We start from the raw sequence: 18484 nt of genomic DNA, 5'->3' as shown, positions 1-18484 counted from the left end.
ACTCCTGTTGTAGATTGAGAGCATCAGCCAAGGGTAGACTGGGGCCCAGCGTTTCCCTGCAGAAGCTAGGATTCAGACATGAGCATCACTGCACACATTCAAGTAAGAAGTGGAGAGGGTGGGAAGCCAAAGATGGCAAGTAGGACTTCTCAAAAACTTACAGAGCTCCATTTCATTATATATTGTCCTGCGCTCTTCTGCTGAACTCTGAAGGCATCTAGCCCTAAAACCTAAAAGATGCCAAAACCTTGTTGTCAATTTAGGAAAACTACTCAGCCGGTTGGGAGACAGGGCCCACTATCTAGAACGGGGGTTTGTGACAAGTTGATGTGACGCTGCTTCACCAGAAGCCGTCCTCTTACTAAGAGTGAGTAGAGCTCAAATGCAAGGGCTGCACACCCCAGAGCTCCACCTTCCCACACATTAGCTCAGCATTCCTCTCATCTCACACTGGGGTCAGTGTGATGCTGTAGCAAGATAATCCTTCTTGTGGTGCTGGTATCCCTTATGGGATCCAGTTCCCTGCTAATGTGCCTGGAAAAGCAATGAAGGATGGCTCAAATCTTTGGGTGCCTGCACCCACATAGGAGACCCAGAAGAGGCTCCTGGCTTTGGGCCTGCTCAGCCTAGCTGTTGTAGCCATTTTGGGAGTGAAGCAGCAGATAGGAGATCTCTCTCTCTCTGAGTTTCCCTCTCTCTTATAACTCTGAATTTCAAGTAAAAAGTAAATAATAGTGTTTTTTTTTTAATAGTAAGTCCTCTTAAAAAAATACCCTTCTTCAAGATAAGGTCCTTTTCTACCTGTGTACAGCCAAAAGAAAACTCCTAGAGACACAATGTGAGGACAGGTAACTTTGTGTCTTGGGCACAATTTCAGGGAAGATGTAGCCTTGCTGACTGTGAAAACTGGCTGTGGAACTAAGTAACAGATTCAAGAGCACCAGGCAGCTCCCTGTGCTGACAACTTTCATCACTGGAGTCTCTCTCCAAGATGCTTAAAACTCTCAGCTTTCAACCAAATTTATTTAACAGAGGAGTTCCAAATGCAAGGGCTGCATTAAGCATCCTACAGAGTAGAGGGTTCAAGATTGGACAGGAGCCTAGAACAAGCCTTTAAAAGGCAGCAGCCTGCCTTCAAGGGGTGAATTCATTTCAAGTTGTCAATTGCTCGAACATCTACCTCAAAAGAACTGTTCCTTCCGAACCAGGAAGCATCAGAACTTGGAGGCTGATTCTTTACCCAAGTGTTTTCCCACCCAAGTGGTTAGGGCAGAGCTGCTAACCTGGGCAACAAATCAGTCACCAGGAAAGCTACCACAACACTGCTCATCCAGGATCCACCCAGAAGCTGTGAGTCACAGTGAGGTCTGACCCAGGTAGACACAGCTGTTTCCAAAGCTCTACAGGGAACTCTAAAGAACACAGCTGGGTGAGAACCAAGACAATGCCTTTTATTACCAAATATAACCATCCTTGGAAAATCACTAACTCATGCTAAAACACAAATTCATAACTTTATCAAGTAAGGAGTCCTCCTATCTTTAAAAAAATCTCAGGAGAACTCTAGATTTGCTTCCAAGACAAATGTACATACACATGTGTGTAATATACACACAATCATACATTCTGTATTCTACATTGGGATTGAGCATAAGCCGTTATTTACCACCAAGAAACTGAGCTTAAATACTTCCTGCCTAACTCTATGAAGGATAGAGGTGAATGAACAAAGCAATGATGAGCCAGACTCCATGGAGTGCCAAGAACTCCTCTAGAAATTGAGATAGATTCTCCTTATGAACAAAACATACCCCCAATAATTAAATTCATCATCAAACTTTTTTAACTCAAGAGGAAGGCTGTGCTGACAGTCATTGGAGAATGTGGTCTTGCCCCTGGGCACTTCAGATCTCCATGGTGACCCTTGACTATCCTTTCCAAGAGACCCAGGGACTCATAGGCCTTGAAAGAGAACTTGCTTGGATAGGCCAACAAGCTGAGACCCAGAGAAGAAAAAAGATAAGTGACCCAAGAAAGTTTTGAGAGCGCTTGAGACTGCCCTCCGTCCAGACCCAGCCTGCAGAACCCAAGATCTACACTGGGCTCTTCACGTTGAAATACAAGATGTTTACCACATCCTTGGAGCATGAAAAACAGGATCACTACCCATGAAAAGAGTGACAACTGTCCCCCTATGTTGTCTTACAGTCTCCAGAGCATTCTGCAAGTGTTCTGCAGCCTGGGCTGACCCTTGCAGCACCTGGCTGGAGAGGAAGGAAAAGACTCATTGAGCCAAGTAGCAGAGGCAGCCGCTAGCCACCTTCCTTCCTAGACAGACACCACAGAGCTGTGCACAATGCTGGGCAAGCCAAAAGGGAGATGGAAGAGGAGGAGGAAAATTAACCAGTACAGAAGGAACTGCACATTAAAGAGGCAATGCTCAAGGGAAAATGGGCTTTTGTGTGTCCTTCCACTTACTTGCCCACATCACCAGCACCAGGAAAGAGGCGAGTTAGATACCAGGAAGAGAAAGCATCAAGTGTGGGGGCATGCTTAAGCCCTAGAGAATGCATCCTTTTCCTCCTCCTCCAGGCCTCCCCAGCTGAGCACCTGTCCTGAGAGACCCAATTTGCCCACTTGCCCCTGGGTGAGGCAGATGACAACAGCTGGTCTGCAAACACAGACCTTAGGATCTCTGTTAGGATTAATGGTGAGGTGTCGTGGGGGGGATGGGGAGTGGAAGTTACATTGACTCCTTGGTGATTAGTGACAAGGTCAGGAGGCCAGGGCTGGAGGGTCACACACGGTTACACCACCGGAATGCTGACGTGGGTCTTCGGCTGGTCGGCCCCTTCTTGCACGTCCAGGGCACGAAGAGGGCTGAGGGGCTTGAGGGGCCGGCTCCCAACACTGTAATTTCTTGGACGCCTTATTGTATTCGAACTGGACAGAGGCGTAAAGCTGTTCCTTCTCATCCTTACAGGGGTTTGGTTCTTGGGGAGATTGTTCTGATTGAAAACGGAGGGACACCATACAAATGAGAGCCAAACCAAAAGCTCACCCTCGCCTTGGCTAAATACTGCCTGAAACCACGCAGCTTCCCTACTCCTGCTGCTCCACACCGAGGGACACAGCCTGGATTCCCAGCCTTTGGGAGTCAAAAGGGTTGTGGAGGGAAAAGCTCCTGGAACCTCATGTCACAAAGCACAAAGGCAGCTCACAGAAAGGGGTTTGTGTACAATTACACAGACCATCAGGGTCGGAGCCAGGATCAGCCCTAACCCCTCTTGATTCGACCTCAAGGCTCCTAGGCACCCAGCTTCCTACTGCTGGAGATGGTGAGGGAAGGCTTGCATTTCACTTCATATTTAAAGCACTTCCCAGGAGCCCTATTTCAAGGCTGATCAATAAAAAGAGATACCATTTTTTTAATTGTCATTTTGCTTTCTTTTCCTTTCAGAAGTCAGCACACTATCTAGGCCATGAGGCTTGCATCTATTTTGCTTTTATACAGTCTCTTGATAACAAAGATTCAAGGACTCAAGGGGGCAGGAATCAGGCAGTCTGTCAATGGGAAAATACTTACAGTGGGCTTGTCACGGTGCGTGTCCACAGCCTCCACATCCAGTTTAATTGTTTCTACTTTGCACCCTGGCAACACAGAGGAAAGAGAAGAAACTGTCAGAAGAAAAACTCTAAGAATAATTCCCTAGTTTTGGTCTAGGAAAATTCACCTTAAAAGAAGGTACACATTCCCAAACACATGGACCCAAATGTCCCTTTAACAATGGAAGGCACTAAGGAAAATCCCTTAATGTGCAGGGGTGAGGACTTTGAGCTTCTGGCCAACCGTTAGAGAAAACTCAAATATCCCAACCTTCCTCCATCCCCACCTCCTGCCAGCCCCAGCCCCATAGTTACCATAGGCGACAGGAGTGAGCTTGAAGATGGTATGGAGAGGGCACTTCAGGTAGGGTAGTTCATCTGAAAGCAGAAAGACCAGGTGAGGGGAGTCTTAGCACAATGGAGCAAGGTCAAGTTAATGGAGAAAACATGAGGGATGCCTAAGTTTTCTTTCCTCCGACCATAACCTACAGTGGTACATGGGGTCCCCAAAACCTCAGATGCTCATTAAAGCCAAAGAAAGCACCCCAAGTCCTGAGTGACTAAGGAAGGAAACAAGGTCACTTTAGAAACTCCCAGGCAGGCAATATAGGAATAAGAACCGCAGCCAGGGCTCCATGGAAGGGAAGATTTAGGCTCTCTGGGGTACACCACAGGCCAGTCTGGAGGCTTCCCAGCAGCCCAAGTAGATCTGGTATCAGAGAAGGCAGCAGCACCTCCTTACTGCTTTCACCCAGAAACTACTGCCCTACTCCAACCAAAGGCATAAAAATGCTTCCACCATTATAGGACTGAGGACCTTCCCACCATTATAGGACTGAGCTGGGAATGTGAAGCTCAACACTGGCCCTTCAGCCAGATGGCACCAAGGAGCAGCAGCAGCAGCAGCAGCAACCCAGCCCCCCGCCCAACCCCAGAGGGCTCTTGTGGCAACAGAGCAAATTCAACAGGCAGACAATCCCATAGCTGCTGGGAGCCTCACACTGCTGCTTGAAGAATGTACTTTAATTTGAGTGGAAGGGTCAGAGAGAGAGAATTGCCAGGAATCCTGGTGTCACTGTATTCCCCAGCCCTTCTCTCCATGGTACCTGCACCCTTATCCAAGAAGTAGGCCAGGAGACAGCGCATGACAGCCTGGTGAGAGATGACCAGGACATTGCCCTGCCGTTCCAGCTCCATGATGACAGGCTCCAGCCGCTGCACCAGGTCCTGGTATGACTGTGGAGGAAATGGGCAGGCTGGTAGGAGGCCAGTACCAGCTGACAGTCCCAGAGTCAAGAGGCCACTTCTTTCTCACCCCAGCTGGCTTTCCTCCTGGAGTCTCAATGACTCTGTGCCACCTAACTGCTCCCAGCCCCGCTGTCTTTCTGAATACCCAGATCATCCTAGACTACCAACAAATCATTCAATCCTTCCCCCAGAACAAGGTCAAGCTCCAGTACAGGGCTGGTGAGCTACTCTGTGCAGGGGCAGGCTCACCTCGCCTCCTGGGTACCGGTACAGATATTTATCTTGATCTCGCAGTGCAAACTCCTCTGGGTACCGTGTCTCAATCTCCTCATAGGTCATCTCCTCGCACACACCCTGCAAACAACCGCAGGGCATTGAGGGGTTGACAGATCCATTCTTGCTCCATCCCAAACAAGGAAAAGATGCAGAGGATCACAAGTCCCAGAGTACATGCCAGCCACTACGCTGTACAGCTGACTGTGACCAGGGTTCCTCACTTGCGTGGGCCTCACCAGCTGAGAGCTTCTATAGAAAGAAGGTGTCTTCTCCAGCTTAAGACACATTTTTTTCTCCTACAACTGTGGATTATGTGGAGGTCAAGAAAAGCCAACAAAAAGAACAGGGAACAGGGAAGGAGGGAAAATAAAGGAACTGAACACCTTGCACGAGAAATAAAAGAGTACGAAGGAAAAAGAAAAAAAAATGCCTACCGTCATGCTCAAGGACAGAAAAAGCTGAGATTGTTAAAGGACTACCTGACCAAAGTAGCTAAACAAAAACTATAATTGGATTGTTAACTATTTCTCTTTTCTAAGAGCAAGATATATAAAAGAACAAAGTGAGCACTTTTAGCCTACTCTCCCCTGATGCCAGAGCAATGAGGTCAAAAGCTGGTTTGGGTCTCACTGTTGGCACAGGTACTAAAACAGGCAGGAAGCCCTGATGGGGGTACAAGTTTACTTCTTCCCCAACCCCTGAACCAGCCACAGATCCAGATTCTGCACAGTTTTGGTTTGTGCTTCCTCTGGATCCAACTGCCCACAGAGTGACTTCTGAGAGTTTCTGTCTGCAAAGGCGCCTCTTCCTGGCTCTCCTGGCCTTTGGAGCTCCCTACTCACCGCGTCAATCTCATTGAGGATCTTCCACTGCTCGTAGGTCACCCCAAGAGACTCAGCAGTCTGGATGGTCCTCTTCAACTGGCTTGTCCACACCTTCAGGTCTGCTATCTCCTGCTCCTTCAGAAAATTCCTCAGAGCCTGAGCAAACTGGGGTTGGAAAATAAAAATTATGAAAAGCAAGCTCACACACTATGTGTAACTCAGGCCAGTAATGTGCGGTGTGAACAGTCATGATAAAAACCTGTAAGGTATGATCTAGTTAATATAAAACCCAGAGAAAATGAACTTCAACTGGGGCAGCTTGTACTGTGCTAAGAATACAGGTCCTGATTAGTAAATAGCTAATGGCCAAAAGACCACTGCAGAAATGATTCAAAGTTACCCATGCCTCATTACCGACCCAGAAGTACTGTGGACAAGAAAACATCTTTGGTATTTGCCTACTGCCTGTCTGAAACTATAGCCTAAGCCCAGAGGGGACTTAATAAGAAAGGGATAAAATAGATGACCTCTGTCATGCCCTTCCAACTCTAAGCCTGGGAAATCCAACTTGCTGACTAACTACTCACCTGCTTGCCCCGCACTGAGAGGCCAGAGTCACCCCCAATCTTGCCCAGGAGGTTGAATTCACTCTCTCCATGCCGGCAAAGGTAGATGGTGCGAGGGTGGACGTGGATGTTCATGAGGTAGTAGACTATCTTGCTCTGGATGTAATCCTGCACTCTGTTGACCAGAAATCGCTGGCCCACATTTATCACCTTGATGAACGAGAGATCCCTGGGATGAAACAGAAAAAAAAAAATCCCTGTCTAGAGAACAGAAAGGAACTCTTCTTCCTCTCTTCTGCTCTCCCCACATTTACAGAAACCAAGCTGCGGGAGATGGATTGACTATACCCCGGCAACAAAGCATCATACAGTTTCCTGCACTCCAACCTAGTTCTTACCGGTTTGGAGGCTGCACTGCACCAGGCAGTGTAGATAAACATGGTAAACAGAATTGGTGCCTAGTCAGGGACTAAACCAGATGACCTAAAGATGTGGATAAGACCAGAACTTGGTGAGAAAATAGGCTTCATTTGAAGCTGACAAGAGCTGGCTAGGAACACGGCACCAGCAATCAGGAGAGCGGAGGAGGCGGCAGAGCTATAGACAAATATCCATCTTCACCAGTTCTCTCTCAAAGGTACTTCTGAGAACTGCTTGCTTTGTGGCCATCATGGGATTTTTCCCACCTTAAAATTAGGTACTTAGTCAAAAAAAGAATTCAGGAGAAAAAAAATATGGTAGAATGATACAAACCGCCCAAGTACCAGAAATAACATTTATAAACACACACTATCATACTATCACAAATAAAAACATCCTATAAGGGCTGCTTTAGGTAACTGAGGAATATACTGTTCCATCATACCAGGGCAGTGGAACACCTCCAAATACTGGCAATCAGGAGAACCTGCCTGAAGGGGCGAAAAGGCGGAACAAGTTCACCTGACCCGCAGCGATCTGACAGTGTGCCAAGTGCGTCTGTCTCAGCATGGCTTGGCTGCAGGACCATGTCCTGTGACCACAGCAGGTTAGTGCCCTGAAGCGCATGTTCTTTCAAAAGACCAGACTCTCACACACTGCCAAAGGCACTCCATTTGCTTCAATATAGACTTGACATTTTGCTATGGTGCTCATACGTGACACACAGCACATCTTATCTGGATTCCATACCACATGATCAATGCATGTTTTCACAGCAATGACAGCCAATACCAACCAGACATTTCTATGAGAAAGACATGTTCCCAAGGGCTAGGTAGATAAGCACATGATGCATGTACATAGATAGAAAGCATGTAACACTTCAGTGTCCAAGTATAAGACTCAACACACATCCACACCATGTTTTTCTGGGATGATATACACACCGTAGGTCTGGAGCACCAAAAGGAAGTTAGGGGCCACAGTGAGGAAGGCTCTCTTCCCACTTGAGATGGGCCTCAGACCCTTCAAATCATGACCTTAACCCTTACTTGTCATAGTTGTCTGGATCCAGGGGTTGGTAGGTCACTTTGTAGCACTCAATTCTCTTCAGGAAGTCCTCCATCACATTTTCCCTGTCTCTTTCAGGGTAGTCAGGGCTTGACACCTTTACCTCCTACAAGAATAGGAACAGATTGAGCCAAGTTACAGGTCTGCCCTTGCAGCTCTTCTACAGACAGTCACTGCCCAGGAGAAGAATAAGATGACCATAAAGTGGCCTTTCACTGGCGTGCTGGCACATCCCTTCTCTGGGAATCCCGCCCCCATCCTGTGACCCTGGCAACCACCAAGGGAAAGGCACCCAGGGAGTCATGTGCCTGCCCTTGGCTAAAGGACAGAGGCAGTCACGCAGCTGAAGCTGCCCAATCCCTTTAAGTACTCTCTGAGAAAACAGAATGGGCTCCAACTCTCCCCCATGCTGCCCAGAATAGGGTATGCAACCCAGTGCCTGACATGGGACTAGGTGCCTTGTCCTTGGATGACCCTGAGTTTCCACAGAATTGGGAGAGCCCCTCTAGAGGCACAGGCACAGATGCCTACTACATGGCACAATCCACTGAATGGTGGCCACACAATGCAGTGACCCCAGCAGGCATGAGGAGGCCAATGCATACCACAAACTGGCCAAAAGGTTGGACAGCTGGGTAGGTAGCTTTACTATATGGTGGTCCTGACAGATGAAGAATTTCATCTAGACTAACACCCAGGTCTTAGCATTTGAACAATATCCAGAGCACAAGGCCAGAACTCCTAGAGCAGAAGTCTCAGTGTCAATTCAACAACTGATTCTGACTTGATCCCTCAAAGCTTGCACTTTGTCTCTCACTGGAAGATGGTAGAAGTCTACAACAAGGCTCTGAAAGAACAGAACATTCCAGAGGTGAACAGGAGCAGCTCACTTCCAGGGATACCTCTTACCATGATATTGGCAGCAATGACATCAGGATCATCACAGACAGATTCTACAAAGAATACCTGGCCATGGAGAGAAGGTAGCGATGAGTCAGAAACGTGCCAAGCTATTAATTAAGAGTGCACATTCACCTATACCACCCTGCCACTTCCCACGATTTTGTTCATGAAAGCGGCCTTCAAGACCTCTCATTTAAAAAGAGCTCTTCCTGCATCCCTGGACCTCAAACAGGCTAAAGCCCTGGGAAAGGATCAGAACGAAACTACTCAAGGATTGAAGGTATGTCCCAAGAGAAGTGCTCAGATATCCAGTCCTGTCTTCATCCACCAGAGTCAGATAAAACCACATTCTCTACCTCCACTCAATCTCTCTCCTCCAGTGTGGAGTCAGATCTTACCTTGAAGGAATTCTGCTCTGCAAAGGTTAAAATCAAATCCCTCCTTTCCCTGGTGGTGTTGGTGGCATCAAACACCTGGGACAAAGCAAACAAGGCAATTGAGTGGGGCCACAGAAATGGAGCCACACCAGGGCAGACACAAGGTGGGTGGGGCAAGGTGGCCAGGCTACAGAAAGTGTGGGAGCCTGGGAGAAGCAGCGGATGGGGCTTACCGCAATCTGCCCGTTCTCCTCAGTCAGATATGCCTTGACATCTTTCAGCGCCACCAGTGCACACTGCCTACCGTGAAAGCCAAAGCAATCAGCAAGATGGCTACTGACACAGAAGCACTACTCACTCTAGGAGTTACATCCCTTGCTACTTAGTGTTCCAGTGGTCAGAATTGTTCTCTCTCCAGAGTTTTCCACCTTGTTATTGAGGCTTTCACTGCAGCCAACGTCTTCCTCTTTGCCCAGCCCATGGGCATATTTTATCCCACCCTGAACCCTGCTCTGCTTACACGAGCCCAAAGTGGATTGCCTGTCACATAACTTCTACTTAAAGGCCCCACCAGATAATTGCTGAGAGGAAAGCAAAGCCCTGTCACCTCCAATCACACAGAGACCCCAAAAGAGTAGAGCCAGAGGTCAGGCTTCGTAACAGACTCACTTGCGGATCTTCATGGCCTCTTTGTTGTCATGCCGAAAGAAGTCATAGGACTTGTAGGATTTGACTGCTTTGCGCCGGTACACCCCGAGATTAAACACTGCAGAAGACACCCAAGTCCTTCAGGAGCAAAACAATACGATGGTGCCACCGAAGGGGACTTCTTAGCCTGATGTGGCCAAGGGAGTAATAAAAGCACCAAGGTGTACTGGGAACAACAGCAGAGTAAGTAGCTGAAAGAGTGGGTTCAAGTCTGGACTTACTGAACTTTGGATAAGCCTTAAACTGTCCAAGTTTCAAGTTCCTTAGCCATTCTATTCCTGTTTCACAAGAGGAAATGCTAGGGTTCGATAAGGTAAAGTATAGGCAAAGGGCTTTGAAAACCCAAAGCTCTAGACTTACTATTAATGAATATTCCAACAGCAGCATTTCCTCAGAATTAAGCCAATCTACCCAGGCCAGCAGAGACAAGTTCCCAAACAGGGAACAAATTTGGTAAATCAGGAAGCACTCCTTCTTTCTGTTGGAAGCTCCCCATAACTTTGATGTCAGGGGGATAAGTCTTGCAGAGGCCATGGGGCTTAAGAACTACCAATTCCCTGTCCCAGGAAAACCCTGTACCTACCTTTGGTGGGCACCCCAATCCAGTTGAGGTAGCGCGTCAGTTTCTTAGACACATAGGTCTTACCCCGGGCTGGCAAACCAATCATCACAATGAGAGTGGGGGAGTTGGTCATGTAGGAGGCCCATGCTAAAAGGAAACCAAGACAGAACTAAATGAGTAGGGGGCCAGTGAGCCTCATGAACTAGGCTATAGACTTCATGTTCATTTTCCCAGTAAACTTGTGGGGCAAAGACCCAGGAAGAAAGGTAAGGCAAACTAACCTTGGATAGACTCTCCTGAAATGGAATTAAAGAGTCATGCAGGTTTCCAGAAAGTACCCAATTAAGACATATTATTCCCATACAAAAGTACCCAAGGCTGAAAGAGGGGATGAGTGGCAAGGATGAAAAAGAAAGTCAAGAGGACACCCTCCTTGGACATGACAATGCCTAGTATCTGGACAATGATACAGCTGTGAAGGCACGGCTAGTGCCTGGAGATTCCCTCAGTACAGAACCCAGCTGGCTCCTACAACAGGTGAAATAGAGTTTCCACTTGAGCATCTCACCCTCCCTTCATTGCCAAGTGTAACTCTTGGCTTGAAACAGCAAACAGTCTTGCCTCCAGCTCTCCATTGCTTTGAGTTCCATTTAAGAGAGACATTGTAAACCACAGTGAGTCTACTTGAGGGAGGTTCTAAATAAACACTGGGAAGCCTCTGATAGAGACAGCTCTTAAGGGCATCAGGGCCAGTGGACCACGTGGAAACAAAGAGTGGATAGACAGGAGCAGTCACTGGTCTACCCTTCCTCAGCCGTATTGTAGCAGTGTGCATTTACAGAGGTAGGCCTTCCCAGCAGGTGGGGCAAAGGATGCGCAGAGGTCAGGTGACCTGGTAAGGACACATAGTGAGTCCAGGGTAGAACTGTTGCTGGAATTCAAACTTTGTGCTTCCTGCAGTTTTTTTCCATAAGAGAAGTTGCTGCTCAGCTTACTCACAGACCTGGCTCCTCCCTGCCTATCCTACCACAGGGGAGAGGATGAGGAGCATTCTGCTCTGCTACCATCCCTCTTCCTGGAGGCTAGGACACAAACTGAGGTCACCAGGCAGGGCTCAGGTTCTGCCCTCTCTGATGAGTGAGGGGAATGGGAAAGCACCACTGCCAAGCAGGTGCCCTACAAGTTGATGCTGTTTGTCTGCACTGAGAGAAGATGGTCCAGTAATACTAACGAGCAGTTGGGTCACAGGGAGGATTGGATGTGAAATTCATCTTTTAGCTTTGGAGAGAGAAGCATGAAGAGTATCTCATAGGCAAAGTAGAAAGGACGGAGTTTCCTGGGGAAGTCAGACAACAAGTACCAGGATGCCAGAGTAGCCCTCCCCAGGGAGGGCTTGGCTGTTGGGCTTTTACCCATTGGGCCCCTTCAAGGGAGGTAATGGAGCATTATAATTTTCCTCTCTGTCCAAACAGGGAGCTCTAAGGCCAACAAACACCCCCTCTGCACTCTCCTTGATTACTGACCTCCCGCAGGCTGAGAAGCTCCACAGGGGACTGGTTAATCCCCTGAGTCTTCACTTTCTCCAGCCTAGCACAGGCGCTCTCCATTTCTGCATGGTTCGGCTCATTACCTGTGCTCCATGGCCTGATCTGTCCGTGCCTTCCAGCTCATTAGGCACTTCTCCCAAAGGCCCCACTGCCCTGTCTAAAGCCAAAAATGAACCAATGCGTGAGAGATGCCCAGAGGCCACCAGGGAAGCAGATACTCTGTGCCTACCATATAGCGTGGAGAACACTCAAAGGAAAATCAAACATACCCCTTGGGGACTGCACCAACTGCCCTCCAGCACCACATTGGCAGCCTCTGCCCAGAGTGCCACGTCCTCCCCCAACACACCTGCTGCAACCTGGGGCTTCTCATTTTCTACAGTACAAAACAAAACCCACTTCCCATGTGAAACTGCCACACTGGCAAAATCGGACTGTTCTGACCTGCCCATGAAAACATAAAACCACCTACGCAGCCTTTGTCACCAACACCAACACCTTAGCGTGACCGGAGGGCACTGCAGGGTCACTGACTTCAGATGTGTGTGATACATTTCTTGATATGCAATGCAAAGCTGCTTCCATCCCCAACTCCTCTTCCGGCTGCTTTACAGAAAGCACAAGTCACCTCAATCTGAAACCCACTTTCCCTTATTAAACATGCTCAGATGAAATGAGAGACTCTGCAACTTCTCTCAAGCAAACAGAAAACCTCAAGTCCCCAGATGTTCTCCTTTGCCTGTGGTCCCAAAGTAAAAAGTCAAGTCCAGGACCCTTCCCAGACACCCAGTCTTACAACTGTTAGTTCCCCTGGGAAACCCAACTTTGTTCTCCACCCTGATCCTGAAGGAGGTTGCAGGAGAGCAATGGCTCCCAGCCTCTTTCTATCATTCATCCTAAATAGGTGTAACATTTTGAAACACAAGCTTTCTGTAACAATCGTTAAGTATCTCCTGATGTTTGACTAGTGGAGAGGATATGAAACAACCAAGCTCACAGAACTGTAGCCAAACAGTAACACAACTGATGCTTTAGTTAGCCAGCGCAGTTCTAGTTGCTAAGCCCCATTGCCATCAAGTAACCTGAAACATTTCAATGCTGTCCAACATTTCCCATGTGTGAATCTTTCCCCCTGCCATGTCTGTAGGAATCCTTGCTGGCACAAATATGGGATGGTGGATGTGTGAGGATGCCCCCGCAGAGTTCTTTGTGGTGATGATGAAAAACTGGTAACAATTTAAACATCCCTCCATGGGAAACAGGCATATCTGTCCACACTGAATGAGGTCACTCTGCCTTTCCCAACATGAAAGAATCTATAAAACAGTAAGACCCCCACCCCCATAAGAAAGGAAATGGCAGGAGACCAGTCTATGTAGAGTGTGAACCAAATCTCATGAACACGATGCAGCAGAATCCAGTGCCTAAAAACATCAGACTTGGCAGGAACAGGAGGTTATGAGAGATTTTTTTTCCCGCCTTCCTTTGAATTTTTCATGAGCATGCATTTCTTTTGTATATAAGGAGACATGCCTGTAAATAACCTGCCTGCCTCAGATGCACTATAAACAAACAAATAAAACAAAAAGGAGCACTGGCCTCTCCCCATTTTTCTTTTACAGAGTTTCTAAACTAAGCATGTGTGCGTCTCACAGGCCCCTGCACCCCCACGCCTGGAACAGCTGAAGCCCAGGCGTGTGCCTGTAAAGATCTTGGCTCCAGAAAGCCCATTCTTCAGCCCTGACCTCCTCCAGCCCAGTCACTTCTCAGAGTCAAAGTTAGCCAGCACAGGTGTACTCAGCAGCAAGGGACACTCTTGTCACAGCTGCTGGGGTGATCTTGTTCCTGGGCACATTTTCCATACAATGCACAATGGGGTACATCCAGGCTTTCCAACATCCATAAGATGCCTATAACATAGTAAGCTTAAAAAAAAAATAGCAGAACATAAGATGCACCATATGTTACTAAGATATACCTGGATTAAACAACTAAAAGAATCAAATTTACATGTCTCTGAATATAAAAGCAAAAAGACAATAAGAAGCACATATTATCTGAACAGTATTTTCCCTTGTATTTTCTGCAAGAGTCTCAGAGTCCAAATATGAGGTGAGAAAAAACTGCAGTGAATGAGTGATGGTGGCTTTAGGACAACCCCCAGGGCCTCTAGGGAAGTAGAACAAAACATCTGAGGAAAAAAAGTTGGAATTTGGAAAGGAGAAATTAGAGCCCTGAGCAGAAAACAGAGTTTGCAAGGCAGAAAGGAAACCTGAGACTAGGGCTTTCCTGATGGCATAAAACCCCCCCAAGACAGAAAATCCACAGAGAAGAGTTAGGCAGGCACGTGGAGAGGCTCCTGGCTTAAGAAAGCAGAGCAAAGGCCTGGCGGCGTGGCCTAGCGGCTAAAGTCCTCGCCTTGAACGCCCCGGGATCTCATATGGGTGCCGGATCTAATCCTGGCAGTTCCACTTCCCATCCAGCTCCCTGCTTGTGGCCTGGGAAAGTGGTCGAGGATGGTCCAAACCTTGGGACCCTGCACCTGTGTGGGACACCAGGAAGAAGTTCCTAGTTAATGGCTTCGGATTGGCTCAGCTCTGGCCATTGCGGCTTACTTGGGGAGTGAATCATTGGATGGAAGATCTTCCTGTCTCTCTTCCTCTCTGTATATCTGACTTTTCAATAAATAAATAAATCTTAAAAAAAAAAAAAGAAGAAGAAAGAAAGAAAGCAGAGCAAGAAGGTCTGACCAGACCAGACACCTGCTATCAGAGACCGCACAGCATCCAAGTCTACCTGCACTGCCCCCTCCGACACCCTGCTGTCTTTTGGATCGAGCATCCCAGTAAAAGAGTACCCCGATGGGATCATGCCAGATCTGTAAATACAGAGGGGAAGACATTCTTCACTGGGGAAAAAAATTATTCACTGGATGTTTTTAAAAAGTGATTCCCAGCACAGTTCTTGGACATTTTTACAAAATGTAGATTTCATCTGTGAACAATCACATCATGACAGTGTGCCCAACACTTTTCTAGGTATTCTCCTAGATTTCCTCGCCCAGCCCTCCTATCATTCTTAGGGGAGAAGATGCTGTTAGTATCCTGAAAGGAATGAACTAAGGCTCCAGGAGGATAACACACGTGTTTAAAGCTGGTCCTGGTAGGAGGTGGAAAAGCCAAAATTCAACCCCGACAAGCTCACTCCAGAAGCTGCACTGAAGCACAGGCTCTACAAGTTCTCATGGGGTGTTTTGTCATTGGTGCCCAGGCTTCCCACCCTGGCAGTGAAATGAGACCCTGACTGCAGAGGTATGCCAATTCCAGTACTGCATCCTGAGGGGCTGCTTCTGTCCAGTCAGTCTCATGGGCAGAAGGCAAAGAGAGTCTCACCATTTATCACAAACTAACAAAAGCACAATGTCAAGGTTGCAGTGCAGGCAACATGAAACCATTCCCGGTCTCAGGCTGGCCGCTGCTTGCACTTGCTGATATATATAACCATCAAGGAGGAAGGAAGCCACCGAGAGCCTGCATGGGCCGGATGCCATCTGCAAGCAGGAGTAACCGTCAGGTTTCTTGCAGGTTTCCCCAAACATCTGGGACCAGCTTCCCAGATCCCAAGAAGTGACAGAACCTACAAGCATGCCTCGGAAAGCAGGTGCATGTGGATAGGAAACGACACTTATCTCTCTTGCAAATCCTCTTCTTCTAGCTGACTTGTAAGAAATTGGCAAGGACATGTTCCTGTGACACTGGTCCTCAAAGGGGAAGACTATATAGGGATAACAGCTTGCAAGGTGTGACAGCTAACCTCACAAGAAAGAAAGGTGTCCCACACTCGGGGCCCACTCCCCTGAGATTAGGAAGGCAGTGAGGCAATGCCAGCTCCCAACCGTCAATTACCACAGCGAGCAGAACCCTCTCAAACTGCAGCCTGACAAAAAAGGGAAACTGGTAACCACATCAGCCCCAACTGACTTGTTCCTGGCAGATCTGCCTTACTGTGTGTACCACATGGGCCCCAGATTCCAACATCAATGAGCGTGCAGGTTCTGCAGCCCCACACCCTGTAGACTCCTGGGCTACACTGGCAGACTACCCCACAGTCAGACATTTCACAGGAATGACCTACTTCAGACAGGAAGTTGTCCCCTGGAGATTGCATTTTAAATTCCCATGGCAGGGAGCCATGCCTCACCCCCCACCAAGAAGCAAAGTCTGGAAATCACAACTGTACAGCATCCCAGCAGACAGCAGCCCCTTCTGTTTCCCGGACTCACAGCATTTCTTTTCTGACATTCGAAGACTGGACGTTTTGTTGTTGCTGGTTTCGGAGGGAGGTGCAAGGTGCCCAGACATGGTAGCTCTCTGGGTGGCTTCTAGAAGGAGGCAGAGGGGACGGAGTGTAAGAAGAGAAGGAAGAAGTTCTCTAAACCAGTGCAGAGCATCACTTGGGATGAGCCGGGTCAGTAGCCAAGCCCAGCTCTTTGTCACAGTGAAGCGCTTGCAGTCCCGGGATAAGCCTGCGTCTGCCATCTCACCTACTAAGAGGGCTGTGCTGGAACTTTGCACTTGCTTGCTGACTCAGCGGCTTACCTTCATACGTGGTGTGATCTCCTTCAACCCTGTGAGCAAAACCGTAGCAAAGCAGATCTCTCCACCATTACTACTTCCTCCCCATTTCACAGATTGAAAAACTGTTGCTCAAATTAAGTGGCTGGTCCAAGTTTCTTTGTGGCATCAGACTCAGAAGAATTTAGGGAGAGCAGTTAGGGGTGGGGGAGTTGGGAATGGATCATTATCAAGAAGGTGCCTGCAGGACTGGCTCGTGGCACGAGGGTCTCTCACATCCCATGTAGGAGGGTTGGGTTTGAATTTCGGCTCCTTGCTAATAATGCGTATCCTAGCAGTCAGCTGGCGATGACCCAAGTGCACGGGTCCCCTGCCACTCACACAGGAGACTAAGCTAGAGGTCTGGCCCAGCCTGGGCTGCGGTTGTCATCTGGGAAGTGAAGCAGTCAATGTAAGACCCATCTCTTTCTCTCTTTTCCCCTTCTCTCTCTCTCTTGCCCTGCCTTTCAAATAAATAAAAATTTTAAATACAAGGTAATTTCAATCCAAAAGTAGACACTGAGTGCGAACACGTTAGCCGCGCTCCCTGCGGTGCGCTCATGCGCATCTCCTGTCCGGCACCCTCTCCCCAGCTGTCTCCTGGGGTTCTCAGAAAGGAACACTGGAGGCAAAGGTGGTAAATGACTTCCCCAAGGTCACCTGCAGAATACGGGGGAACCCTGGCTGGGAGAGCCCAGATAGCAAGGGGATCCTGGGTACAGAAGGCCCGGCTGTCTCAGCGGCCACGCACCCACCGTTCCTTCAAGAACACACAAATGCACCCCAGGGCCGGCTCCCGGGCTTGGGATCAGCGGAAAGGCCGGCAATTCCCGAAACGGTGACGCTCGAACGCTCCGCACCTCCTCCTGGTGTGTGCAGCTCCCTTGGTCCCGCCCGCCCCCTCGCAGGCGCTGCGCCGTCCTCGCTCACCCTACGATAGCGCCTAGGATCCCTCCCGGCTGCGGGCCCGGCGCTTCCCCGTAACTCCGCCGACTGCAGCCGACAGGTCCTGGGGCCGGGCCCGGCAGCTTGGTCCCCAGCAGGTCACGTGCCCCCGGCCCCGCCCTCCCGCGCGTCGGCCCTCACCTGGAGACAATTACAGACCAATCAGGCGCCGGCGGGGCCCGGGGGGCGGGGCTGCGGGCGGAGAGCCGGGCTCTGCAAGGAGAGCGTGTCGGCTCCAGGCTCGCCAGCACCCAGGCCTCCAGCTCCGCCGGGGATGGCTGCCGCGTTGCTTGGCAACCAGCAGGGCTGGGGGCGGGGTCAGTAGGCAGGCTGGCTGCTCAGCTTTTTTAAAGACCCTCTCGCGAGATTGGATCACGCACCAGGCGTCTAGAGAGGTGACAGGAAGGTGTGGCGATGGTTAACGCTTTCACCCCCAAGTCGCAGCCGGACCTCGCCAAGGCAGCAGCAGCCAAAGGGAACCTAATAGGTGCTGGGGGCGGCCAGCGCAGGGCTGGGGCCGACTGCACCCCGAGAGTGTGCGGGCATCCGCCCCGTGGACCAGACCCGGCCGCCTAGCGCAGCGTCCTGGCTGGACGCACCCTCGTGCTCCTGTGCACGCCGCGCCCTGCCCAGGCCACGACGTCCGTTCAGCAGCTCATCTTCAAGACCCTAGGAGTCCGGCAGCACCTGCAGGAGACCGAGTGGGGACAGGTGTTTGCACAGGTGCGTAAGTGCCCTGTCAGCATCTAAGGGCGGCGGCACGGCAGGGCAGTGAGTCTGCGCCTCCCGAGTGGACCTCACCGCCCCTGTATGTCCGC

At 49.3% G+C, this 18484-nt stretch overlaps 1 protein-coding gene across 5 annotated transcripts; it reads right to left on the bottom strand.

The window, feature by feature from the left end:
* Positions 1 to 770: 770 nt before the first annotated feature.
* PFKFB2 (6-phosphofructo-2-kinase/fructose-2,6-biphosphatase 2) lies at positions 771 to 17753 on the bottom strand. 5 transcript variants are annotated; one of them, XM_040985585.1, is made up of 16 exons: positions 17652 to 17753; positions 16391 to 16489; positions 10583 to 10708; positions 9961 to 10057; positions 9525 to 9591; positions 9313 to 9387; positions 8921 to 8977; positions 7993 to 8117; positions 6542 to 6749; positions 5973 to 6119; positions 5104 to 5208; positions 4713 to 4842; positions 3922 to 3984; positions 3587 to 3651; positions 2829 to 3008; positions 771 to 2260 (listed from the first exon to the last, which is right to left on the bottom strand). In XM_040985585.1, exons 2-16 carry the CDS (start codon positions 16467 to 16469, stop codon positions 2129 to 2131), a joined length of 1656 nt encoding a protein of 551 aa, XP_040841519.1. In that variant the 5' UTR covers positions 16470 to 16489; positions 17652 to 17753; the 3' UTR covers positions 771 to 2128. The 5 variants fall into 5 exon arrangements, with proteins under 5 accessions (XP_040841519.1, XP_040841515.1, XP_040841517.1 ...); XM_040985581.1 differs by lacking the exon at positions 17652 to 17753 and having other exon boundaries at positions 16391 to 16667; XM_040985583.1 differs by lacking the exon at positions 17652 to 17753 and having other exon boundaries at positions 2177 to 3008; positions 16391 to 16667.
* Between the last annotated feature and the right edge of the window lie 731 nt (positions 17754 to 18484).

Source organism: Ochotona curzoniae, unplaced genomic scaffold (genome assembly GCF_017591425.1).
Source record: "Ochotona curzoniae isolate NIBS_2020 unplaced genomic scaffold, NIBS_Ocur_1.0 contig_430, whole genome shotgun sequence".
NCBI lineage: Eukaryota > Metazoa > Chordata > Mammalia > Lagomorpha > Ochotonidae > Ochotona > Ochotona curzoniae.
This window is presented reverse-complemented; position numbering and strand designations above follow the sequence as displayed.

Excerpts from the sequence above, each read along its gene's own strand:
- PFKFB2 (XM_040985581.1), bottom strand. The coding sequence starts at position 16,646 with ATGGCAGACGCAGGCTTATCCCGGGACTGCAAGCGCTTCACTGTGACA. Across the intron at positions 6,750-7,992 it reads GATCCAGACAACTATGACAA|GGATCTCTCGTTCATCAAGG; the intron begins GTAAGGGTTAAG and ends GTTTCATCCCAG. Across the intron at positions 4,843-5,103 it reads ACCGGTACCCAGGAGGCGAG|TCATACCAGGACCTGGTGCA; the intron begins GTGAGCCTGCCC and ends TTTCCTCCACAG.